This window comes from Chroicocephalus ridibundus, chromosome 5 (assembly GCF_963924245.1).
Source record: "Chroicocephalus ridibundus chromosome 5, bChrRid1.1, whole genome shotgun sequence".
Classification (NCBI taxonomy): domain Eukaryota; kingdom Metazoa; phylum Chordata; class Aves; order Charadriiformes; family Laridae; genus Chroicocephalus; species Chroicocephalus ridibundus.
The window spans coordinates 7,105,197-7,130,334 of record NC_086288.1 but is presented as its reverse complement, the minus strand read 5'-3'; the positions used below and the strand labels follow the sequence as shown (position 1 = coordinate 7,130,334).

At 43.0% G+C, this 25,138-nt stretch overlaps 2 protein-coding genes across 2 annotated transcripts in view; one reads left to right on the top strand and one right to left on the bottom strand.

Annotated features, from left to right (window-relative positions):
* Positions 1–9,668, bottom strand: part of FAM47E (family with sequence similarity 47 member E) — a 15,695-nt gene extending 6,027 nt beyond the window's left edge. Inside the window, exons 1-2 of the mRNA XM_063336169.1 lie at positions 9,539–9,668; positions 8,996–9,073 (exon numbers count right to left, since the gene is read on the bottom strand). Coding sequence (XP_063192239.1) covers positions 8,996–9,073; positions 9,539–9,668 — 208 coding nt within the window. The remainder of the gene's footprint in view (positions 1–8,995; positions 9,074–9,538) is intronic.
* On the top strand, positions 9,579–25,138 carry SDAD1 (SDA1 domain containing 1). The gene is made up of 22 exons (XM_063335282.1): positions 9,579–9,756; positions 9,873–9,977; positions 10,646–10,744; positions 10,857–10,967; positions 11,694–11,765; positions 11,858–11,958; positions 12,711–12,768; positions 12,889–12,963; positions 13,752–13,853; positions 14,332–14,401; positions 15,184–15,287; positions 16,025–16,082; positions 16,680–16,738; positions 17,106–17,182; positions 18,247–18,344; positions 18,622–18,698; positions 19,083–19,215; positions 20,269–20,366; positions 20,828–21,018; positions 21,527–21,611; positions 22,020–22,181; positions 24,469–25,138. Exons 1-22 carry the CDS (start codon positions 9,667–9,669, stop codon positions 24,517–24,519), a joined length of 2,076 nt encoding a protein of 691 aa, XP_063191352.1. The 5' UTR covers positions 9,579–9,666; the 3' UTR covers positions 24,520–25,138.

Genomic DNA, 25,138 nt, shown 5'->3' with positions numbered 1-25,138 from the left:
CCAAAGGCCCCTGCAGCCCTGACGTTGTCTTGCTCTTTGCTGCATCTCCCAAGGCATACAAAGGCTTTGGATACACAGCACAAGTTCTTGGGTGGTCAGGTGAACTCTGTGGCTCCTTGTCTACAACAGACTGTTAAATTCCCACTTTTCTCATCTTTTAAATTAATGCACAGTCATAAATAACCTTTTACTTAACAGATTTCCACTTCTCAATAGCCTGTCCAGAGCTTGGGGCAGCTCAGCAGTCAGTCAAGCTTGCCTGACTTGAGACACAAAGACCAAACCGAAACTCAAAGAGTGTTCTGTGGCTTCAGCCCAGCCCATGTTCTGATGTGCTGTTACTCTCTTCACTTGCTCTCACATCCACAGAATTCACTTCCTCCCCCTAGATTTCATGGTTTAAGGTGTACACGGTAATGCCACGTCATACTGCTCACCACGCTTGTGTAGTTAATTTCTTTTTAACTCTAGTGGCTGAAATGATCAAGCAGCAACCGACAGGTAACTGAAATTGCTACTTCAAGTGCCTTAAAGTCCTTGCTTGCCAAAGCATAAAAAAAGTTAATAACCCAAGAAGTTTCCTTTAGAGACGATCAGTGTGCTTGCAATATCAAGTATTGCAATACCAGTATGTGCAATATCCAGTGCCTCTAGATTAAGCACTTCCTGACTAACTCTGTATGAAATGTGTTCTAAGCCGGTACTATTAAGAACTGTAAACGGCTAAGTACATACCTTATATTTTACAGCTCTGACAGTGAAGATGTCATAGGAGAAAACTAACATCTTATTCTGCATTAACTGATGTAGAGGAAGTTACCTCCGTGGCATTCTGCAAGAAAATTTCTAGAAAACCTGAAAAATCTGCAAGAAAATCCACAGTAGTAGTGCAGTGCTGCTTCAGCCAAGGCAGGCACCAGTGTTCAATCCCTACTGGGATAATGCACTAGGCATGTTTGCAGTTGGTTGTTGTGGAGACCAGATTCGCAACTCATTATCTGCCTAGAGGAAAGGCTTTCTTCACACACAGAAACATGCAGAGAACTCTTGGGGGCTGGGGTGAAAAATATTGGAATTAAAGCAGAATTTTCTTTTGCCACAACACATATCCTTATCTTTTCAACACCAGCACTTATTTATGCCTGAAAAACCAAAGTCTGATGCAATACGCTATTCAATGTGTTCTTTAACAGTGCTCTCCAAGAAAAATAGAAGCAGGAAACATGGGTCGGGTCCGGTGTTATCTCTTAATTTCTTGTGGGTTTGAATGGTGACACAAACTGGTAGATGAATGTGAAAGGAATGACTCGGGACAACAAGAGTACACTGGAGTAACTCTCCTTAACAGCTTGTGGAATACATTCCTCTAATTCCTCAACCGATTCTCACTGCGCTGCCTAAGCGTATTGGAAAATTTATGCGCACACTGGAAGCTCCAATGAAACGGTTGACAGAGGTGGTATCACAGTACCTGCAAACACTGGGTTGATATTCTTTCTGGCTTTCAAATACCCTGCCACAGCATTGCTTTCTTCCACGCTCTCCTGGGCAATAAGAAAAGAGCCAGAGATTCTTTGCCTGCTGAAGTATTATCACTCTTGAAGCAGCAGCCAGACGGGAGGGTAGATTTGTAATCAATTATATACACTCAGTAAATAGAGACTGCAATCCAAAAAGACACAGTAGAGTGGCTTCCATTAGGCAGGAGACACCTGGGGATTCTCTTACCCATGAAGCTGATAATCTACAGCACAGGTTTAAGACAGCTGTCACTCCCACTCTCTAATAGCTTTTTTTAAAACAACAAAAAAGTAAATCCCAAATACACCTCAAGTGTTTGTCTGCATTGCCAGCTTGCCACGCGTAGTTAAGACTTGATGGCTTTTACCATACACAATGCTTCTCACAGCAAACACACACCCTAAAAGGGGCAACTCAAATTTAACGGGGGGCATGTTTACCATGGCTCCCCTGTGCTGTCACCACCCCACTAATCTTCCTTGAGCTCAATTCTCAGCCTTCTCAACAGAGCACGTCCATATTCAGGGGCCTCCTAGTAGAGAAAGCTGTTAGTTAGCATCAATCTTGTGTACAACAGCTTTTCTCTCTGGTGAGCGTTTCTAATTTCCAGAAAGCATGGATGGAAAAATGTTTTCCCCCACTTTGCAGCAAGCCTTGATACCCTGGGGCTGCCACAGAACAAAACCGAAGAGGCTATCTGTCTTGCCTTTTCAGCAATTCATGAATCTAAATTAACATCACAGATCCAAGGCTGACCAAAACAGATAAAGGCATTACCAGGCACCGCACTCAGGATGGAAGCTTAGCAAGCTTTTCCACCCCTTGCTGCAATGCTGGATGTACTTCCTTTACAGCCATCACATTTATATCACACAACAAGGGCTTGAGAGATGTGGAAAAACACCGAAAACAAGAGATTTGCAATTGCTTGACTGCAACTTAGAAACCTGCTTCTTCAGCATTATTTACACTGGCATTGACTAGTTTTTGTCAATGTTTTTGTAAACTGAAGACTTAAAACTCAGCTATGAAGTATAGTCTGAGAAGGAGTTAGAGTTGTTCGCTGATACTACTCTGTAATCGTCCTAAGGCATTAAAAAGTATTTTTTCAAAGGCAACGCTTTTAGGGTATTCAAGCAACGTTTAGAAAACCAGTTTGTCATTTCAAACAGTTCTTTGCTATTCGGTTACTCTTCAGGACATTCTGGTTTTGAACTTGCCAAAACTTTTTGACCTTTGCAAAAAAACATACTCCCTTCAGATGATTTAATGCAGCCATACAGTTCTGCTCTGCGCAAAGGAATGCCACTGCATGCAAAGCTAAGGCTGAAAGCCCTCCAATGTCACATAGATCACATCACAGCAGCAGAATTAACCTGGAGTGTCATCCTCCCACTGCAACTGACCAAGCATTTATCAAAGCTTATGCTCTAGCATCACCCTACTTTGTTGAACAACAAGACACAGTTACTATGTCTCAGTCTGCAAATAATTTATGACTTTGTAACATAATCCAGAAATAAATATTTATGTTGGGCTTTTGAGATTTACTCCTTTTTCCTGAAGGAGAAGAGCACTGACGCTCTTCTCAGTTACAAAAATGCAAGAATGAAGTCCAGGAAGACCAATGGCCTGTAACAACCGAAGGCCAGGAATTTACATATAATTTAAGTGAGAAGTGAGCCATCAAATACACTATATAAATTTAAGTAAAGCCTCACAGGCTTCCTGAAAACTCTGTTCAAGCTTTACAGCTCTTGATAGGATAGAAAAAACAGGGGCTGACTGCAGCAAGGTAAACCTTTTTTTTCTGTTTTTCCAGTTGCTGCAGTCCCGTACAGAATTGCTTTTCCCAAATCAATCTGAGGGCTCACAGGCTCTGGCCCCTCCAAGAAGAGCTGTACAACTTAAGAGCTTGTTTGAGACAAAAGCGCCAGAACAAGTCTTCTTTATACAAACATCCCCTGCCCTGGGTAACCCGGTAAGTCTGAGAGAAAGCCAGGCCTGGGCAAAACAGAACCAGTTACTGCTCATCTCTAAAGCCCCAGCCTATAGTCACACAGAATTTTACTCTATTAAGGAACAACACGATCCCAAATCCTGCTTAACCCATTGAAAAAGTTCATAAGAAATAAACTACAGAGCAACATTTTAGTCCTCTAGCAACTAGCTTTCCCTCTTCGCTTTATTTTCTAATAGCTCTTAATATCTTGTTTTATCATAAGAACAAAAAACACTGTGTGAAGTTAAAAGGGTTTAGGATTTTTTATAGCATCTTTAGCCCAAGCACTAAGTACGCACAAAAAGAAAAACTGTGCAAAAAATTGTTACAGAAAATGTTTTTACAGTCAACTTCTCACATGTTTTATCCATACTTTAAGAAATTGAAAAAGAAAAAAGAAAGAAACTCAAAGCTCATTCTCTATAATCTCATGAACAGCTACACACCTATTTAGAAGCTTCACATAAAAACATAGTATTTTTTTAAAACATTTCTTTAGCTTGTATTAAGTATAAGCCAGAAAACAACTTTAGCTCGTACTCCTTAGAAAAAGAAGCTCAAATTTAATAATGATATGTACAATTTAGAAAGTAACCCCAGATAATGAAAACAAATTAAGTTTCCAGTCTGTAACCCTACTGTGGAATTTTTCCAACATCACTCCCTATCTGTCATATTGAGAAACCAATCATACTCACAACAAATAAGAGATACAATCCATAACTTTGTTCAAAAAGACCCACAAGAAAAAAAAAATTTGCACTTCTTTCTCTCTAAGAAACAATTAGTTCCACTGAGAAACTCCCCTCATCAGCAAACAAGAAAACCCAGCTCTTTCCCCTGTGAATTTAAGCATCCCTGGCTTAATTAGCTGATAGAAATCAGGCCAATGAGTGAGCAGGAGGGAAAGGGCTTAGGGTATAAATGCTCGCCCCGGGCACTTTGCTGTATGATTGCTTTGTGTTTCTCTGAGGCAGTTGTGGAAGTGCTGGGTGCAATTTTTGCTTTTGTTTGTTTTTGAACAGGCCTTTTAACTTTATATGTTTATTAAGACTCAGTGAAAGTAAGTGTATAGGAAGGAGTTTGTGTGTTTTCTGTTATTATGTAATGATTCAGAAGGATTCAAATATTTGATGTCATAGCAACTTAAATTTTGTATTTACTTAAACAGTAAACGCTTAGAAAATATATGGTAAATTTTTTTTGTTGAGAGTGCTATAAAAGAAGCTATTTATTACTTCTTAGCTGCTTAATGTAGCAGTATTTTACAACATGGAAAGCAGCTGAGGCATATATAATAATCTTTCAAGCACCTTGTTTTATACCTATGGTAAATACATATTGGTCTTAACTAACAAATTGTTGGGTTTTCTGTTGAATTTCTCTAGTCCTGTGTAGAAATTTTTGTAGAGACAAAAGCCATAATGCTGTTTCTACAATGATATGGGGTGAAAATTAATTTATCGTATGATTCTTTTAAGGCGGTGTGAGTAAGGATGCCTTCTTGTATGGCTGCTTTGAAAAATGTGACTGCCTCACAAACTTGTTAAAAGTGTTATACTTCAAGAAATCCGGGACTTCCTCCTATGTTAGAGTAATTTTTTACCTTTTCTGTCTTTTTAATTGAAGAACAGTTGTGTAGTTCTGTTGTGCTTTAACAAAACCTTGATGAATGGCGAGGTATCAGTCAAGGCTGTTGAGATGAGGGTTTACCTGTGGAAGTGCAGAATCAAGTGAATTTCAGTGTGATACTGAAGTTTTCAATAGAGCAAAGATACCTGAAAACAGAAGCTAAGCCTGTTAGGATGCTAATGAGGAAGCTACTTAGTGAATGGTACTATGAGTATATGAAACACTAAAATATTTTCTTGGGTAGCAGAAAGCTCTTCTTTGTCACAATGATTTGGTAACAGCCTGACTATGGGTTCTGCTCTTATTTTTGCAGTCTTTTTAGATTCAAACTAAGGCAGGAATCAAATTCTTGGCAGCTGTATGAGCACGTAAGTGTTGAAGTACCCTCTATGCTCTAATAGGTGTAATTGGGGTAGAGCCTAACCTACTGTCCCTTTGGAAATTGGCTTCATCAAAGTGTTTGAGGAGAAGAGCAGGTAAGAGAAGACATTATTTTCCTTTATTTTCTAGATAATAAAACTTCTGCCCTTTTTTAAGGGTTTCAGGCAAGGCAGAGCTAATCTGGGCTAGTAGCTTCAGGTTGCCACTGCCAACCTGTTAGCCATTATGGGCTTAGGTGCTTACAGCTGGCTGTGATTTTCTTACCCTCAAAATGAAAAGGCTTTTGGTGAGGAAAGTCTTGACTCACTTGAAATGAGAAGTAATATTAATGACTTTGAGCTCTCAACAATGTTGTGTTGAATCCTTAATTTTATTTTGATACTCACCATCTGGCTGTATGGAAGACTAATCATTGGATGGACGTTATTCAATACTAATTGTAAAGTATGCTGTATAAAATAAAAATGTAAATGTTTGTTCTGCAGTGTAAATCAGCAGTTACTTAAAGGAGAGATAACAAGCTGTGCAAATTAAGAGCGAAGCTTTCTATTGCCTTGTTCTAAAGGTAAACTAGTAAAAGACACCGAGGTAGAAGTTTTTGTCTTGGAGGCTTCACTTCTAATGCTGACCCCTTCTGTACGTATCATCTGAGACGTATTGCCCTGAAAACAGGATGGGGAGTGAGTGTTGCTTCCAAGATGCTTTAGACACTGTTTTCTTGCACTACTCAGGCCGGAATCTGTCCTACCTCCCCCTGCATCATAAGGGCCTGAAGAAAATGACCTGTGGCTGCTAATTAGGTGGTGAAGAGCTGGGGAGGGGGGAAGATGCTAGTGTGAGCTATTGGTAACACACATGAATTTTTAGTTTTTTCTTATTGCTCTGTGTTTGATGACATGAATCAGTTTGCGTAGCTCTCATCAGCTGTTCCGTGCCCTAACAGTGCTTGAGCACTGTTTGTATGGAAGAACAGTCATCCTTGCTCTATTTAAACTGATTTCACTCACATCTGGTCTATCACAGCTGGCCCCTTGCCCAAATCCTCCCAGCTTTTCCCAGGGAATAGGCTGCATGTGGAGAAACGTCCTGATCTCCTGTGTGTTGCTGCATATTTCTGCCAAACCCTTCCCCTGTAACTACCAGAAGTGCTCCCTGTTGGCTCTGAGCGTGTCTAGCCTTAACATGGGGAAAGCAAGGATGTTTCATCTTCAATGAAAAGATTTGACGTACCTAATCTATTGTCTCAGGCTGTCTGTACAACCAGCTTCGTCGATGCCCTCATCGCTTACTGCGCCAGGGTGAGAGAGATCTAACCCATCCTGATGGAAGGAAGAGCAGCGTGCAAATCTTCCTGTGCTTCTGTGGAAAAAGCTAAACCTCCTCTTGCCCTGCGGAGGCTGTGCAGCACTGAGCTGTGGAAGCCTCTCTCTGTTTTGTTCCATCAAGGGGGTTCCTCTAAGACTGTAGTCACTTAGCAAGACCATCTCTGGCAGAAAAATGGCTATTAAAAGTGTTCTTGCCTTGGAGCCAGGCATGTACTTAGGTACCTTAACTGAGGCTTGGTGCAAAATATTCTATATCAATAAAATTATTTCCCTTATAGGTGTGGCTGCTAAGTTTTGCCAGGGTCAAGAAGCTTTCTCCTGAATAACTTAGCACTGCTCAGGACTGGGAATAGCAATACCACTGGCAGACATCATTTAATTCATATTCCTGGTGTGCACATGATACACTTTCAGTTTTATTTAGTTTAGTGTCAGTGAAGTGCATTAAGTGCGTCCCCACAAAAGCCCTTAAAGGCCAGCTATTTAGTGATCTAGCAACACCTTCTGCTTTTACGGCAACCCCAGGCCATTTCTGTTAGGCTGTTGCTTCAAGAAGAGAAGAGGTCGTGACTCCTCAGCGGCTGGGTGAATCTCTTCCCCTGGCAGCCCGCTGCCCAAGGGAAGGGGCTCATCTCACCGTACACAAAGCACTCTCTGGTGTGCAAAGGCACCACTGCTCCTATGGATGGGTGTCACCTTGTCTTTGGGTTTTAAACCGTAGGGGGATTGTTAGTGATGACCATGGACCGCACGTGTACGTGCTTAGTACTTAAACATGCTTTGATTTTTAATAGTCAGTATATTTCAGCACCAAAGAAAAGCAAGTACTCGAACCTACAGGAGAAGAGCTGACTAGACAGTTCTTGTTTCTTTTTGCTCCTCCTCTTCAGGCAGTGATTATTTGGGGAACTTGGAATACTGCCTTCCAGCTGATTTCTTCCCTGAGTCTCTCTGCACAGCTCTGCTGGCTGCCTGAGCAGGCAATGGAAATTGGCCCCTTCCTAAGCAGTGGGGAAAGTGGAACTTAAGCCTGGTGTTTTAGCTTTTTATAATGACAAGTGAGCAACTTCATTGAAAAGGAATCCATGAGGTCAGCTGTCTACTAGGATTTCTGCTCAAACTGAGAAGTCCCTACTCTGTTTGGCTGGTAGAACTTTACCCGAGACCAATGACTAGGGAAAAAACCTTGGAATAGACATGTATGCTAGAAAATATCTCCGTAGATTGTTTCTTTCCTGTCTCTGGGAGGCGTTCAAGAATACTACAGAAAACCTTTTATTCTGACCATCAGAAATAAAATATTTGTTCTTGTTCTCTGCACCATGCTTGTGATTTTCCAGTGCGATTCGAGGTAAGAGAAGAGAATTCAATGTATTTGTAGTACTTATCGAGGCTAGTTTGTCTTTAGGTATGTTGCTTTATAGAACTGTAAAGTTAGATTGAAGAAAGAATGGTTTTTTTTTTTTTTCCCCCTAGGGAACTTGTATTCCCAGGGTGGAGAACGTCTTTACATCCAGAAGGGTTACAACTTTGTCTGGCTGAATTTTTTATAAACAATTGGCCTGTTTTTCAGCAACACTACCTGTGACCGTATCGAGATGATGTGAGTACAGGCATTACCTCTTCAGCTGCATAAATTGCTTAAGTAGCATTGAATGTATTTGGTTTAAGAAAGAAAAACCCGAAAACAAACAATGGGCTGGAGTTTGAAAGCTCCTCGGCTTTAGTGAGAAAGCATTAACAGGACTTCGTGTTTTGTCATTAAATGGTTATTCTTTAGTCAGGGAACTTGTTAGAGAGTTGAAGCCCCCAGGCTCCATATCAAATAATTGATATGCTGAATATGACCTGCCAATACCTAGCATAGGACTAATTTTCTTTGGTTTGATGATTTTAGTGCAACAACGTGGTGAACAGGAAAGAAAAGATGCTTTTTTTAACACTAACTCCAGGTGGGTCAAAGCCCTGCTGAAGCCTTTCTTCATAAACAGGTAAGGCTTTTTTAAGTTATCTTCTTATCAAGTCTTGGGCTCACTTGAAGAGTTCGCTTTGTCTTTATGTCCTGAAGGTGTACTCTGGGCTGTGAGCGCCCTGGGTGCTCCAGCTGGAGAACGTAGTCTGAGGGCAAACCTACCCGGGCTGTGGGCATATCCATTGGCCTGGGTGGGGTGGGCAGACGGTGCTTCATGGCCTTCGGGCGTGCTGCTTGTGGCTGTGCGCGTCAAAACGCCGTGCCGCTTTGAAGTGCGGGAGCGGGGATGGTGTTCTCTGCGTTGCGTGCTTAGGCCTGGGCAGCTTGGCACTAACGTGCATTTATGGCACCTCTCACGAGCAACACACCTGTTAAGGGCCGGATCTGATTCCTCAGCACTGTTGCTGGCAGTGCTTAGGGTTTACAAGCTGACTTTTTCCCCCCCCAAAATGATGCGGTCCAGCTGGGGTGAGGGCAGGGTCGCTGCGCTGCAGTGAGATAATGCAAGTGAGAGGGAGAAATGGATCGGGAAGCCGCAGAGGAGGAAGCTACGGCGACCCAATGTGACTGGTATGGTTTAACGGTGCCGGGGTGACCCCAATCCCCGGCAGCCCGGAGGCAGAGATGCCGGCGAGAAGCCGCTTCCCCCTCGGCATGGCGGTAGAGGCGGCGGCGCCAGCAGGGGGCGCTGCGGGGAGGACGTGCCTCTGGCAGAAGTTTGTCCCTTGGCGGCTCCGGTGGGGAGGGGGCGGTCCAAGATGGCGGCGCCCAGCTGATGGCTCACGTGTGCCGGGAAGCGGAGGCAGCGGCGGTTCGCCGGGCCCGGTGTCGCCATGTCGGGCCGTCAGGGAAACAAACTGCCCAGCAACCTGCCCCAGCTGCAGAACCTCATCAAGCGGGACCCGAAATCCTACACCGAGGAGGTAGGGAGCCGGGCGGCAGCGGGAGGAGGCGGGCTGGGGGGCGCTGAGGGTTGGCGGGGGGGGGGCAGGGGATGCTTGTACCCCCTTCCTCAGCGGTCGCCCCCGTGTGTGCTCAGTTCCTCCAGCAGTACCACCACTACCAGTCCCATGTGGAGATCTTCACCTTCCAGCCGGACAAGCCCAGTAAGGAGCTGGCGGAACTGGTGATGTTCCTGGCGCAGGTAAGCCCGGAGGCTTCGCCCGCCGCGGGTTGTGGTGGCTCTGGTTTTGCTCTTAGAGCCCTGACGGAGCCACAAGAAAACTGTGCGTTGACCAGGATTTCTGCAGTGTGTTGCTTGTTCCCAGAAACACAAGTTTTTCTTTTGAGCACTTGGTACAATTTTTTTAAAAGGATTTTTTAAATTGCGCTATATCTCTTACATCTGGGCACCTATAATAGAATCACGGAATGATTAGAGTTGGAAGAGACATTAAAGACCATCCGGTGTCACCCCCTGCCCTGGGCAGGGACACCTCCCACCAGCCCAGGCTGCTCCAAGCCCCGTCCGACCTGGCCTTGAACCCCTCCAGGGATGGGGCAGCCACAGCTTCTCTGGGCAACCTGGGCCAGGGTCCCACCGCCCTCACAGCCAAGAATTTCTTCCTCAGATCTCATCTCAATCTCCCCTCTTTCAGTGTAAAACCTTTCCCCCTTGTCCTGTGCCTCCCCTCCCTGCTCCAGAGTCCCTCCCCAGCTTTCCTGGAGCCCCTTTAAGGACTGGAAGGCTTAAAGCTGTTTTTATGCAATTTAATCGTACAAACAATTATAACTCTATTGGTTGCCTACACGATGTCACGTGGTGACCCAGGATTTTCACTCGAGGTCTGAGCCGGCTCTGTCTCTGCCCAGGTTGCCCACTGCTACCCGGAGCACATGGCCAGCTTCCCCCAGCAGCTGAAGGAGCTGCTCTCCTACCACCACACTGTCCTGGACGTGGACCTGCGCATGGTGAGACCCATACGTTAGCGCTTACGGTTTGCTTTTTAATTTCTAAGCAAAGATGTGAAGTGGGGAATATTATGAAACTTCAGTTCTGATTCCCTGTTTCTGTCTCTTCCAGACGTTCTGTAAGGCTTTGATCTTGTTAAGAAACAAGAATCTAATAAATCCCACGAGTTTGCTGGAGCTCTTCTTCCAGCTGCTGCGGTGTCATGATAAGCTTCTACGAAAAGTAAGCCGTGCTCGCAAAAACGGGTCTTGACTTCCAGTGGGTTTTGACCAACTTGCCTGAAGTAATGCGGTGCTGGCAGGCAGCGGATCTTCTCTTGGGTACAAAATAAGGGATTTCAAAATAGCTCTGCTTTTTCAGCATTTGGCAGCGCCAGAGGCAAGACTGGACCTGTGTGTTTGATTAGGAACGAAGCTGCTGTCAAGATCTTTACCGTGCTATTGTCCCCTGTTGGGAGTCGAGCAGCTTGGATGTGTCTGCGGATGAAAACCACAAACACGTTGCTGTCTGACAAGGCCTTACCGAATTCTAGTAAAACAACTAAAACCAAACCAGCTGCTAGTTAAAGCTGTATTTCAGGCTTTGTGCTGTGAAAGTGGAAATGCCAGCTTTCTGCCACCAGAATTGCTCAACTGGCCACCAGAATGTGCCTGAAGGAAACAGGGTGGGATGCTTTTAAGCCATACTTCGAGCTGTTGGCTTTCCCGCCTCGCTGTTTGTACTGTAAATTAAGTATGCTTTTCAAATACATAAGAATAAAGCGTAAGTGAGGCTTTAAAGGATAACTTCTCATTGTTTTTTCCAACTGTAACTTAAAAGAGAATATTCTCAGTGGTGATCAGTTTGGTCTCGTGTTATTACCTGGAGCCTTTGGGGGAATTCGGCTGTGTCTGTGTTGTTTTCTGCATGACTTGTGTAATTTACTCCCTGTTATCTCTCTGTTTACAGACTCTGTACACTCACATCGTGTCAGACATCAAGAACGTCAATGCTAAACACAAGAACAATAAAGTAAACACTGTAAGTGTTTTAGTGTTCAGACAGGCTGCCATTTAACCTCCTGATGTTGTGAAAGAATGACAGTAATCAGTGTTTGCAAACTTTTTGCTCAGACCCTGCAGAACTTCATGTACACTATGCTGAGGGACAGCAATCCCACTGCTGCCAAGATCTCTCTGGACGTGATGATTGAACTTTACAGGAGGAATATTTGGTAGGTCTTTCAGGCTTGTATCGGTTCCCCGTTTATCGTGGGGCCCCTGTCCTGACATTGCTTATGGTGTGCAGTGCGAAATACAGTGCTGGGGGACTGTGACTTAAATAGATTTAGCATCTTTGTGTTCCGGTGGGGCCGTGTTTTGTCGAATGTAATTGAGCTTGGAAGAAATACTGTCTTGAGTGAAGTCTCGGAGTTATTTAGGTTGAATCTCTGACGTTTTAGTTGAAAATGGTATATAAATCGTGTATTGCAGTCAAAATGGAAGATGGGTGCAGCTCAGTTGTTGAGCTTTTGCACATAAAAGCTCCCAATATTAGCGTACGGCTTGATGTACAGTGGAAAGAGGAATTTTGGCTTTTGTTTTTAGAGCATAGTTAATTTCAAAACTACCTGGTTGATTTTATAATGGAAGGATAAAAGTTAGGATTCTGCACTGATTTTTTCCTATGTCTTTTTATCAACGGAAGAAGCGGTAAGCTGTCTTTATTGAACTGGAGTTTAATATTCTTTCTGTCCCTTCAGTCATAGTGTGAACTGGATAGAACATAAGTGTCTGTTTATTTAGATGAAGCCACTGCTATGTTAAAAGAATTAAAGAAAACGGCAGAAGCTTAACTTTGCTGATCTACTTGGATTCTAATGAAGCTTCATGCTTGTTAGCAGTCATGTTTAATGAGACTTAGCTTTCTGAGAACCTTGAAATTGCCAAACTTGAAGTAAATGGTGATGTTCTGTTTTTATTCCAGGAATGATGCCAAAACAGTGAATGTGATCACAACTGCCTGCTTTTCCAAAGTGACGAAGGTGAGGACAGAAATCACTTGCTGAAACTAGATGTTACCTGAGCTAACCTCAGGTGTTGGATGTAGCGCTGTAGTAAACACTCCTGTCGGTTCATCGTGTCCTACTTACTTTGCTTTTCAGGTATTAGTTGCTGCTTTGAAGTTCTTCCTTGGGAAGGATGAAGACGAGAAGCAAGACAGTGACTCAGAATCTGAGGTGCGTATTGTGATTAAATCTTCTCCTCCCTGTTACTCAAACTCCGATAGGTCTGTCGTCCTTGTGACCCTGGCTCTGCCAATCTGTCCGCTTCCGTTTTACTTAGTTTTCCGTCTTGTTTCCTCCAGATGTTTCTATGCTTCACAAAAAAGTTCAGTGTTTCTGAGAGCTGGCCCCAGCTGATAGTAGGAGGCCTTTGCTCTCTGCCTAAAGACTAATACTAAGAGCTTCTCTGCTTTCTTGTTGTCCTTGTGAAGGAAGCAGTTCACTCTGAAGACCTAAGCGGGGGCTGGTCGGTCTGGTTAGTGAAGATGTGACTTGCTAGATGTGTAATGTAGAGTTGTGGGAAGAGGCTTTCACCTGGTGCTTTGGAGGCTGGCTTAGTTTTTTAGCTGTATGTTGTCTTCAGTTCTCTCTTTGGTTATTGTACAAACGAACATAATTCAGATACCTTGAGAAGGTTGATAACCTAGCAGGATTTCAGTCTAGAACCTCCTAATATCATTATCTGTCTGTGACTGAACAACAGTCTGTAATTAACCAGCTGTATAAACTACTGTGTTAATGCGCTGTTAAGTGTTCGTGGTCTCTCTTGCATGTAGGTATGTTTTAGTTTTATGGAACCAGGATTTTAAATGCTAGTATCTCTGGATGATGAAACATAGGAAGGAGGAGAGTTTTCAAATATAGCATGTGATTGTGAAAAATATTGATGCTCTTTGTTTCCCTGATTCCCATTGGAAGCCTGATTTCACCTGAGTCGTGTTTTCCTTGTGTTGTTTCTCAAGGACGATGTTCCCACAGCCAGAGATCTGATCATGCGGTATGCAACTAGCAAGAAAAACACCAAGCGCAAGAAAAAACTGGAAAAAGCGATGAAGGTTCTCAAGGTGAGGAGAGAGGGACTTGACAGTGTTTCAGGTTAACCCTTCAAGCGTGGAAATCTTGCTGCAGCTGCTGTTGACTTAGCCACCTTTTGTCATCTCTTCTAGGTAGAGGTCCTCAAGTGTTCTAGCATCTGTTGGCCGGGCATATGCTGTGTTTGCCTGCAAGAGAGCTGTTTTGAAACAGACTTAGGGTCTAAGCTGCGGATTAGTTGTGTTCTAGGTACCCTTTGTATGGTCTCCACTTTAAAGTATGTGGAGTCTTGATATGCAACTTCTTAAGGCGGCTGCTCTTGCCTCTTAGGTGGCGGAGAACTCAATACTGTTGAAAAGAGTGATAGTTTACTTCTTAAAACCAAAGTGCCTCCTTTTGAAGTGAAGAATGGTAAATGGCAGCTTTTAGCAGCAGCCTGAAACTGAAGCGCTTGCGGCTTTTTTGTGGAAAGAAAAAAAAAAAGTCTCTCTTACTGTTTTTGCCATGCAGAAACAGAAGAAGAAGAGCAAGCCAGAGGTGTTCAACTTTTCTGCTATTCACTTGATTCACGATCCCCAAGGTAAGCAAGTATTGTATTTTGTCTTTTTTCAAGTTATGTGTTAATCCCAGACACTGAAACTTAGACACAGCTCTCAAGGAGAACCAAAGTGACAAGTAGATATGAATGTGACAATGTGATTCTTGTAGTGCGCTTCATCCTAGAGTTTTATAGCACCTCAAAGAAAGTGAGATTAATCCCCTTGTGCTTGTTGTAGTGGAACACTTGTAGATAGCCAGACAAGGAAGGAGCACTATTACATGGTTTGCTTCGGGTTGCTACAGGTCAGGATGTGGTGCTCTATCTCTCGTATGTGTGAAGGCCATAATTTCTGTGAATTTGTTTATCTACTGTTTATGAATCTGTTTATCTACTAGAGCTTCTTTTGGCTCACCCCCCTTCAAAAATGTATTCCTATTACTAGTCTGTTTTGTCTAATATGGCTTGACTTGGTCTTAGTCTGATCTACTGAACCTCCAGGGGTTTTGGTTTTTTCAGACGAACCCAAAGTGTATCTAAAAAAACCGAGGTTAAATACTGACCCTGTGCTTGTGGTGTTGTGGGACTTCTGCTAGTTTTCTTCTCTGCTGAACCTGTGCACAGTTTTAGACCTTCTAGGCATGTGAGGAGAAAAATAACCTATTTGGGGAAGTGCTCTGGCCGCCTTTAACTCCTCCTGTGTAAGGACACTGGGGCTTAAAAAATTCCAAACCACGCTGTCTGCTGGCTTTTTAACTTAAACCCAACTGAGTTCTGCGTTGTGCTCTTTAAGTCTACTACAAATGTATTATTGCTTCTTCTAGACTTTGCAGAGAAACTGCTGAAGCAGCTGGAGAACTGTAAGGAACGATTTGAAGTGAAGATGATGCTCATGGACCTAATATCTAGGCTGGTTGGAATACATGAGGTACGTGCTCTGACTTTATAATGGTCCGATGTTAGCCTGTTTTGGGTGGTGGCATGTTCTGGCCTTCTGCCTCTGGAAAATGAGGTTTAATTTTGCTGTATGTTGAAAAGTGCGGATGTATGTCAGGTAGTTGCTGGTGGGCCTCGTGGAATGGTGCTGTGGTGTAGACTTGTGCGGTACTAAGTGACCTCTGCTAGAGTAAGCTGTTGGTCAGTAAGAGCTGAGCTGTCTCTAACAAACAGAGGAGACTGGTTTTTTTTGTTGTTTTTTTTTTTTTAAAACCTGCGTGCTCCTGGGAGGCTCTTCAAAGGAGAAGGGCTTTTCAAAGTAGTCCAGCAATTGCTTATGCACTCTGAGGTACAGCCAAAGTGTGATCAAAATCATTGGAGTCTTTCCAGTTTGGGAGAGAAGACTGTGTCCCTGAGGCCAAGGGAAGCGGCACATCGTAGGATTGTGCAGCATAGTGCCCCAATTTGAATTCTGTACAGTCTAAAAAGAAACGTTCTCTGGATTTCATAGAGTTTGGGGGTTGAGCCTTGTATTTCCTTTGTGCAAGTCACTTTGTTTTCTCCATGTATGTCAGGCTCCAGAGAGGAGAATGTGTCACGCAATAAAAACCAAGGCATTTAGAGAGCAAGCTGTGGAGAATCATTGTTTTACAACATATCAGTCTATGAAGGTGATCTCAAGTTAAAAGACAAGAAGCTAATCTGTTACAACTTATTTATTTTCTGCAGCTTTTTCTCTTTAACTTCTACCCCTTCGTTCAGAGATTCCTACAGCCCCATCAGAGAGGTAAGTAGTAATAGTAGATAACACTGCTTGTCCATCAAGTCACATTGTACAGTCGGTTCTTAGAGGTGATGCTGTAAATGAGTAGGTGGCAGTAGCTTGGTAGGAAGTACAAGTAGTCCAGAAAATGTGGATGAAGGAAGTAAAAGGCCCCGAATGCCAGAAGCGCAGAGTGCTTCGGACTTGTATGGAAGCTGTGTGCACTCAATGCTCCTTACCTGAGCACTTGAGAAGCTCCGGCGATGGAATAAAATGAACCTGCCGAGTCCCCAGTTCTTTGCAAATCCTGAGTAGCTGAGCGAAGGGTGACTGCCTTTTGCTGCTTTTACAGGTCTCTCACTCTAGGTCTAGAGCGTTTCTTCTGTCTTTGCTGGCTGTTAAGGGCCTGCACCGCTCCTGGGGTAGAGAGCGGATGAGTTCCTAATGCTTGGTGAGAGAGGAGAAATAGTTGTCCTAAATAACTTCAGACTGAAATAAATGGCTTTGAGATGTAGACTGAGCTGCTCGTTGAGTTAGCAGGTTTGGTGCATGTGTTTATTGGCCTGAGTAAGCTGCAGCAGTGTGCTTTGGCGTCTTCTTCCCACTCTTCTTTTCTTCCAGAAGTGACAAAGATTCTTCTGTTTGCTGCACAAGCTTCGCATCAGCTCGTACCACCTGAGGTCAGTACTTCACCTGTTGTTGGTGATGTTAAGAAGGGACAGGAGGCCAGCACGGGAATATAACTGAGTGCGTTTCTGGGGAGGGGGAAAATGAAGCCGGTCAGACCCTTTGTCTCGAAAAGCTTAGGTAATTTTGGCTGCTTCTGCAAGTTCCAAGGGATTGTTTTGTATAAAGGGGAGATAAACACCTGTGTCTGTCTTAATTTCTGCAAGAGAATTTGTCTGGAATGCTTGCAGGCTATAGTGATAAGTCCTGAACTCTGTCTTCCTGTGAAAAGGGCCCTGTTGTCTGCTAATAATATGTAATAGTTTTCACAATTAGATTAAATAGGCATTAAGTTTGTTTAACCTCTTTTCTTATTTTCAGATTATCCAGTCAGTGTTAATGACCATTGCCAACAACTTTGTCACTGACAAGAATTCTGGGGAAGTCATGACCGTAGGGTGGGTACAAAATCTTACAAAAATGAAAACTCTCTAACGTAGAACAACATTTTTCTTTTTTAAACCACCTGTGACTTGTTCCTGTTACTTGAACTATGCTTTCAAGAACCTGCTTGAATAAAAACAATTTAGGACAGTATCTCATCACACACTACCCTTGTTTTTGTTGGCAGTGGTTTTTAAATTCCCCAGAACGATGGGTTTCTGTGCTTTGTGCTGTGACTGAAGTTTTCTGGATTTTGTGATGGTGGTTTTTTCTTCTTGCTTTGTCATTTGGTCTTGTATTTTTCTTCCTCCTGGCTGTTACTGTTTCTACTTTGAGGGCAGAGCTCTTGTCTGGGAATTAATATGTTTGTATATACTCAGTGAGTGGCTAGCATCATAGTTCAGGACTCTTTGTTTTGTGAATGAAGTTTCACTGCTGATGAGAAACTTAACGGTTGCTGTTACTGAAACTGTAATGGACTGTCTTTGACTAGTTGAGAGAGGTATTTGTGAAAGCTCTGGTCAGTGAATGTAGGAGAGAGCTGCACTCTCCTTGAGGATGAAGCACTCCACAGGGGCAGGCTATTGTGTGTAGACACGTTGTGAATATTTTGTGAGCTATTCCTTTTCCTCTTGGCATGGTTTTAATCCGGGTATTTAGTGTACAAGTGCGTGCATGAAGATGGTTTAAAAGGGAACTTGTGTGAGCCCACAGACTTCTGTTATATTGTCCTTAGCCTGCTCATGGCTGACTCCAGAACTGATTCATGGCTATTTTTTTTCCTGGTGATTGTTTGACTGCTTTTCCTGCCTGCATGGACCCTGACTTCACTTGTCTCATCCTAGGCCTCAGGATTCTGCTAAATAATAGCTGGAGAGTAGAGTGTGGGCTAAAGATGGAGGGTTTTGGAGAACCATGGCACGGAGAGCTCTTTGTGCTGGTGTTCTCTGTTATGCTAACTGTTGTATAAATACTGTATAAGGTTCTTCAAGCTCCAGGTAACTCAGTCTATTACTGGGCCGGTGGGAGTCTCTCCCAACTGTGGTGTTCAGAAAATAATGAACTTCCAATTTTTTAGAATCAATGCCATAAAAGAAATCACTGCGAGATGTCCGTTAGCCATGACTGAAGATCTGCTCCAAGACCTTGTTCAGTACAAGACTCATAAAAATAAAAGTAAGTGTATTACATGTGTGTGACTTAAATCTGTTTTTCTCCTGTACCATCTGGTCCTCCCAGCCTTCATAATAGTGATGTCTTAACTGTTTTTCACATGGAGCTGAGAGGTGTCTGTTTCAATGTCTGTTCATTTCTCTGTATTTTGACTGTATATGCTCAGGAGACAAAACAGTCAAGGGTAGTTATGCAGGGAAGCTAATTGATGAAACTGATCAGTTTGCTCAGAATTCTGCTTTCCTGTACTGATTCCTGACTCCTTTTTTTCTCTGTGTAGATGTGATGATGTCTGCAAGAACTCTGATACACCTTTTCCGTTCTCTGAATCCAGAGATGCTGCAGAAGAAATTCAGGGTAAGCGTTTTACGTGCATTACATTCACCATAAACCTAGGCTCATGTGCTCAAAAATGATGGTGAGAACTAGGCTCATGCCTCTTGAGAATGAGGTGGAATCACATCTGTGTTGTTCCCCTGTTCCCTTGCTTTTGATGTGGTGTGCTCTTATTTCAAGGTTTCCTTAGTGCAAACTGATCAAATGCATTGACGGAAGGAGGGCGCTACAGAAGCTTGACTGTTTTCCTGGAGTTCGTTCAACTTATTAGTAATTTGAGATATTTTCTTATTTCATCAGGCATAATTTCTTTTCCACCTGCGCCTTCCCGTCCCACAAACTTTTTTTCATGGATTTGTGTGCATTAAAATAGCCTGCTTAATGTGGTTTTTGTTAACTTTACAGGGTAAGCCTACTGAGGCCTCGTTGGAAGCCAGGATCCATGAATATGGAGAACTGGATGCCAAAGATTATATTCCAGGAGCAGAAGTACTGGATGTGGAGAGTCAAAAGGAAAAGGGAGGAAACAGAGAGGAAGGTTGGCCTTTTTTTTTCTTTACCGCTTAAATTTTGGGCATCGTGGTCACTAAGATTTTATTCGGACGCTAAACTTAGTATTGATGCATTTCGCTTGCTGCTGTCACGTGCTGCATGGCTTGCACATGTTTGTATTTCTCCACTAAGAAGCACTGATAGTACCCTTGGGTAAGTGCAATTTATCCAGTGGAGTCTGTTACTGCCTGTTGGTTTGTGTGGCAGCCACTGAGGCGTGGGAAAGCAGAGGAACGAACATTGTACAGCTATGCAACCTCACGTATTGAGCTCTTCCTAAAGAAAAGATCATGTTGTGTATTACGAAACACTGAACTATTACTTGGAAATAGCATTTGGCTTCCCTAATTTGCTTCCTGTGTAAATGTTCCATGCAACCTGGAACCTCTGCCTGGACTGGGGAGGAAAAAAAAGATTGGGAGGGACTTGAAAATCAAGCTGTAAGAGTTTGGCAAATCAAGCCTGAGGTAGCTGGGGATATTGCAGTGGAGACATACTGGAGGAGTAAGCGCCCCGATATGTGTTAAGGCGATGGCAGCACATGGTAATGGAGAAATGCACCAGCTGTTTTAAGCAGTCTGTTGTAGGAGTGAGTGTGTGCTTACAAAGCTGTTGCTGCCATATGCAGTTATAAAAATTGGTGTCCGTAACTGAACGTGCTTGTGATGTGGGTGCGCTAAGAAATGAAAGGTGATGGTTTTCACGCAGCTTGAATCAGTTGCAAGCAGGATCAAATTTGGGAGCCGAACTTGCCAGTGGGGAAGCATGGGAGCTGCTGGTCTGTTCAGCTGTGGCTGTCTTCTAAAAATCATTAACAAATATTGATCAGAAGTATGAAGTATCTTCTGTCTTTGTAATGTCTAAGGCTGGGATGCCGAGACCCTACAGCTTTGGTAAGCAAGTCCCTGGGCATAAATGCAGTTAGCTGACAGGTAATGAAAGGCAGTGAGAGCTTACAATACGATCTTAAATAACTTCAAACTCAAGCAGCTAAGCTGAATCTGTGTTAACAGCTCTGTGCACTTTGTCCCCTGAGCAGACGGATGGGAAAGCGCTAGCCTGAGTGAGGAAGAAGATGACGAAGATGGAGAATGGATTGATGTGCATCACTCCTCAGACGAGGAGCAGCAAGAAGTAGTGAGTTCTAAGTGTCTTCTACCCCAAACACAAAAGAGTCTTGTTTATAGCAGATAAGATTCTCTTGCTCTGTACCTTTATGTGGCAGCTCATAAATAACTATGTATAGGTCTGTGGTGTAACTTCACCAGAATCAGTGAGGTTGAAGTACTGTTTAGCACCTGGGCTGAAGTATGTGTGGTGTTAGGGTGAGGGGAGAGATGGGGGAATTCTGTCCTGGTGCGAAATAGCTTCACAGCTGTGATCTTTTATTCACTCTGAAACATGGAATGGATTTGCTTCTTCATGCTAATACTGCATATTGGGTATAAGGCTATGAAGAATCCTAACAGCTGGTTGTAGCATTTCCCAACAATATTGCCCCTACATAAGTATTTGGGAGGCAAGGGTTGTGGACTGCGGCACAGAAATGGTTTGTAAAGCTGTGGATGATTTTTCTTTTGTACTTTTTTTTCCAAAAGGCAGAGAAGGTGAAAAGCATGCCTGTGGAGGAACGAAAAGCCAAAGCTGCAGCAGTCAGTACAAGCAGGCTGCTAACTCAAGAAGAATTCCACAAAATACGTCTTGCCCAGCTTTCCAAGGAACTTAATTCTGCCCCTGGCAAAGCTGCCAAGAGGAAGAATATTGAAATAGATGAAGAGGAGGAGGGCAGGTAGGTTATGGACTGTTGAGGAGCATATTCTCTTCCCTATAATTTGGTGATACAGCTTTTAATTGCATCAGGGCGCAGAGCTCTACTGTTGGCCTGTATCCCCTGGTGACAGACAGCAAACAGCCGCACGGCCTGGAATGGATCCTGGCCTGGGGGATTTCTTCACAGCTGGGCAAAAAGGCACGAGGAACGGATGGGAACTAAGGGACTGTTTTGCTTGTTCAGAACAACAGGCGTGGGTTTTGTAGTAGTAGTGGCATGGTTATATCTCCAGAGATTCTTAAACTTTGTGGTTAAAGCAGGACTTGAAAAACAGTAATGAGAGACTTTGGTATGGGTTGTCCCAAACGTGAGGAGTAGTCTGAGAGAAAGAGCTTGTGTGAAAGTTTATAGGAAAACAATGGCCTAAGAGATGGGTGAGAGACTAAGGGTCAGGAGGGCATTTTATTTTTCTTGATAGATGAAGTTTTGTGTGTGATGGCCTTAAGTCATATTTTTGTGTGCGTAGGGGAGAGTTGCTTTCGCTCAGAGATATTGAACATCTGCATAAGAAGCCTAAATCGGACAAGGAGACCAGATTGGCAACTGCAATGGTGAGGAACTTGGCCATTTCGTATATCCTCTGTCTTCATAGATTTAGGCTTGCGTTTGTCTCCTGCAGAAGGAGGTGGTGGTGCGTTCGTTCGCACCTGTAAGACGGGTGCCCAGCTGCCACCTGCCTCTTGAGAAATGTTTTGTGTAGTTTTTTTTGCTGCTGCATCTTGGTTGTAACAAATCCACAGCCTCCTGCTGGTCCCGGGTGACAATGAAAATACAGACCCAGTTTTCACGGTGAGTTAAGAGTTAGAGCCAGCATGGAAGAATACGTGTGACACATGCAGAAAGTCATATTCAGCCTGTGTTTATTGTTACTGCCATAGAACCTGTCATCTTAGCAGCTGATGTTAACCGTAGGGAAAGGAACATGACCCCCTGTTGTTACATTACGTTTTCTATTCTAGGCTGGAAAAACAGACAGAAAAGAGTTTGTGAAAAAGAAGACACGAATTAACCCGTTTGCCAGCTCTTCCAACAAAGAAAAGCAAAAGCACAAGAACTTCATGATGATGAGATACAGCCATAGCGTCCGGACAAAAAATAAGCGTTCTTTCAGGGAAAAACAGGTAACATTTACTGTTAAAAACAGATGGGGCAGTCTGAGCAATAAATTTAGAATGCAGGTCGAATGCTACGTATCCTGTGCCCTCAGTTGTTGCTGTTTACTTTGGTTTAACTGCTGACGAGGTCTGTGGGCTAGGTGGCTTCCCTTGATTCCTACCCAGAGGATCCTATCGGATTGCACGAATGCTTTTGGCGGTCTCTTCTCTCTAATATGCATTGAAGACCAAGCCCTGTTGCGAAGTCATGTGTAGGTTAGGAAGGCGACGATAATGTGGTTTGCTTTCCTTTATATAAATTAAGTAAGATCATATTAGAACCCTGGCTGTAATCCTGTGACAGAAGAACTATTTCCTTGATATGAAGGAAGTGGTTTTCAGGTCAAGCTTTTAGTGTGCTTCTTTGCTCTCCATATTCTTCCTTTGACCTTTCTCCTGTTACTGTCGTATTAAGAACTTGTCCGTCCTGGCTTTGAGGTCATCTAATAGCTTGTCACAAAGGTACTTAAAGCACAGACATAAACGCAATTTGTTATCTATTTGAAACTATTCAGAAAAAAAAATAAATCGATTCATTTTAGCCTGCCACAGTAGTTCCACAAAGTGGCCGTCTCAGTGGTGAAGCCCCTGCCCTCTGCTGCTCCCTCGGCTCTAAGCCTGTCCACAGGGCTGGCGGGGGATTCAAGACAGCCTTGTGAAAGGATATGCAAGCTACAAACATGGATTTGGCAGTGCGGTTACTGCCAAATGTGTTCCCACAGGCAGCTGTGCCAAGGGTAGCTGAAGAGATATGTAAAAGGCAAGGCAGAAACTTCAGGGGAATGACTTTGCTCCTGAAGGTGTTGGGCAGGGAGCCCACGTAGCTCCCCCAGGTGACTGGCAAGGATGGAGTGTGGGCAGCGAGCCTCCCTGCTCCTGTGATCCGCTGGGGACAATGCCTGAACTGTGGGTGGCAGCTGTTGGCAGAGCCCTGGCGTAAGCGTATTGCCTTGCCCTCCTGTATGTCACCTTGTCAGGGTAAGCCTGTGCTAACAGCAAATACCTGCCTTAAAATCCCTTTATCTAACCTGGCAGATGGCCGGTCTAAGGTTTTACAAGGTGTTACAAAATGGAACTCCTTTGAACGTGTTGCAAGAAAAACTTGTAGAATAATGCAATCGTGCAGGGTTCTCGTTTCCGTGTGGTGTTAATTTCTGTGTTTTCTTGCTAGGTTCTGTCTTATGCTAGAGTATACTCATATGCTTCTTTTACAAACCTTTGAGTTGTTTCCAGGATCATGTCATAAAGATAATGTGTGTTTGTCGGCAATTGGTTGCCTTAAGAGCAGCAAGACTGAAACTGTTGATAGACTCAGTAGGGAGAACAGCTCTTAAGTTAAAAGGAGGACTTGGACTAATATCCTCTGTAGTGTTTTTATGTGCTATTGTTCTGCCTTACCCCAAATAAGGATGACCACATTAACACAGCTTTCAAAACATACAAACAACATTGCAAATGAGAAATCATCATGAATGTTTCCAGTTTAAATGTAACAGATAAACAGTGAAAGAAGTATTTTTTCATATTTTTTTACCAAAGTGGTTTTTTTTGCCAAGAAAGGTTGGACCAGATGATCCGTGAGGTCCCTTCCAATCTGGTATTCCATGATTGTGTAAAGTTAGGCCACAGGATCGGTTCTGTTGACAAGGACTTGGAAATACTTGTGAAAAGATAGGATACCGTGTTCTGCTGCCCTCTTTGGTGGTAGAATAAAATGGACTTTTGTCTATAGTCCAGAGCTAAAACCCTTTACCAGCTAACAAACCTCCGAAGTACGCAACGAAGTCTCTTTAGAGTGATATGGCACTTGTAAAAATGGTAGTATCTTTCCTTACCCCCTTGAAAAGAAGCTTTGTAATACTCTTGGAAAAAATGCCATTTAATCCTACTTACCTCTCAGCTGGACTGAAGTTTCTTCTTGATCTCTTGAATATGAGTCAGTGGAAGAACAGTTTATGTTACTGTAATATTTTTTCATTATATAGGGTCTGCTAATAATGTACCGAAACATTCTTTTTGAAGCTCAGCTCTTTCTTTTAGTATTATACTGAGTTTAGCTAAATAACCCCAGCATTTCTGCCACTGTAGTAGTTGTTGGCCTTTGCCAGTTACTGCTCCCACATTTAGCTGGTAAGCTATTAGCGTTTTTCTCTGCGGTTGAAGAAATTCAAGGGGGTTGTTAATGTGATAGTGGTATTGTCTCCTTATTTAATATTTTCCTTACCTGAATATTCCGCTCGTCTCTCATATTTAGCTGGCGCTTCGAGATGCACTTCTGAAAAAGAGAAAGCGGCTGCTGAAATAACAAAACAGTAATGGAGGGGAGTACTTCATCACCTGTGAAGGATAGCCCCAGAAATGCTGATTTCCACCCACCACCACCCCAAAGGAAAAAGAAAAAAAAAAAGACTGAAATGCCTTATGGATTTATCTCTTTTCTGTTCAGAATTACAAATTGAACACTTCTAAGGTGTTGGATATTGCATCTATAGGTCAGATGGAAGAGGCCTTAACCCTTGTGGGATCTTGATTTTTTTTTTTTTAAAAGCATTTTAGGCAAGAAGGCAATTATCTTTTATTGAATATAACTTACTTAGAGCTGACTTTGTATGTGTAAGTATTAAAATAACCTTATTATAAAAAAAAACCCAAACATTTTACTTGAAGAAATCAATGAATAACTAATTGGAAGGGAAAACTATGTTCCGGCTCAGCCTATAAAGCGTGTGTATATAATGTCTGTGCCTGTCTTAGGAATGTGATTTTACAGACCGAGTAAGCTATTTTCTAAGCAGCTGTTTTTTTACTTGTTAAATACAAAACCCAAACTTCTGTAATACAGGTAGGTTCGAGTGAACAGTTAGGGGCAAGAACAATTTCATTATGGTTTATGAAGAAAACAAGAATAAAATTAGTATATGAGA

Excerpts from the sequence above, each read along its gene's own strand:
- SDAD1 (XM_063335282.1), top strand. The coding sequence starts at position 9,667 with ATGTCGGGCCGTCAGGGAAACAAACTGCCCAGCAACCTGCCCCAGCTG. Across the intron at positions 9,978-10,645 it reads TGGTGATGTTCCTGGCGCAG|GTTGCCCACTGCTACCCGGA; the intron begins GTAAGCCCGGAG and ends GTCTCTGCCCAG. Across the intron at positions 15,288-16,024 it reads GGCTGGTTGGAATACATGAG|CTTTTTCTCTTTAACTTCTA; the intron begins GTACGTGCTCTG and ends TATTTTCTGCAG.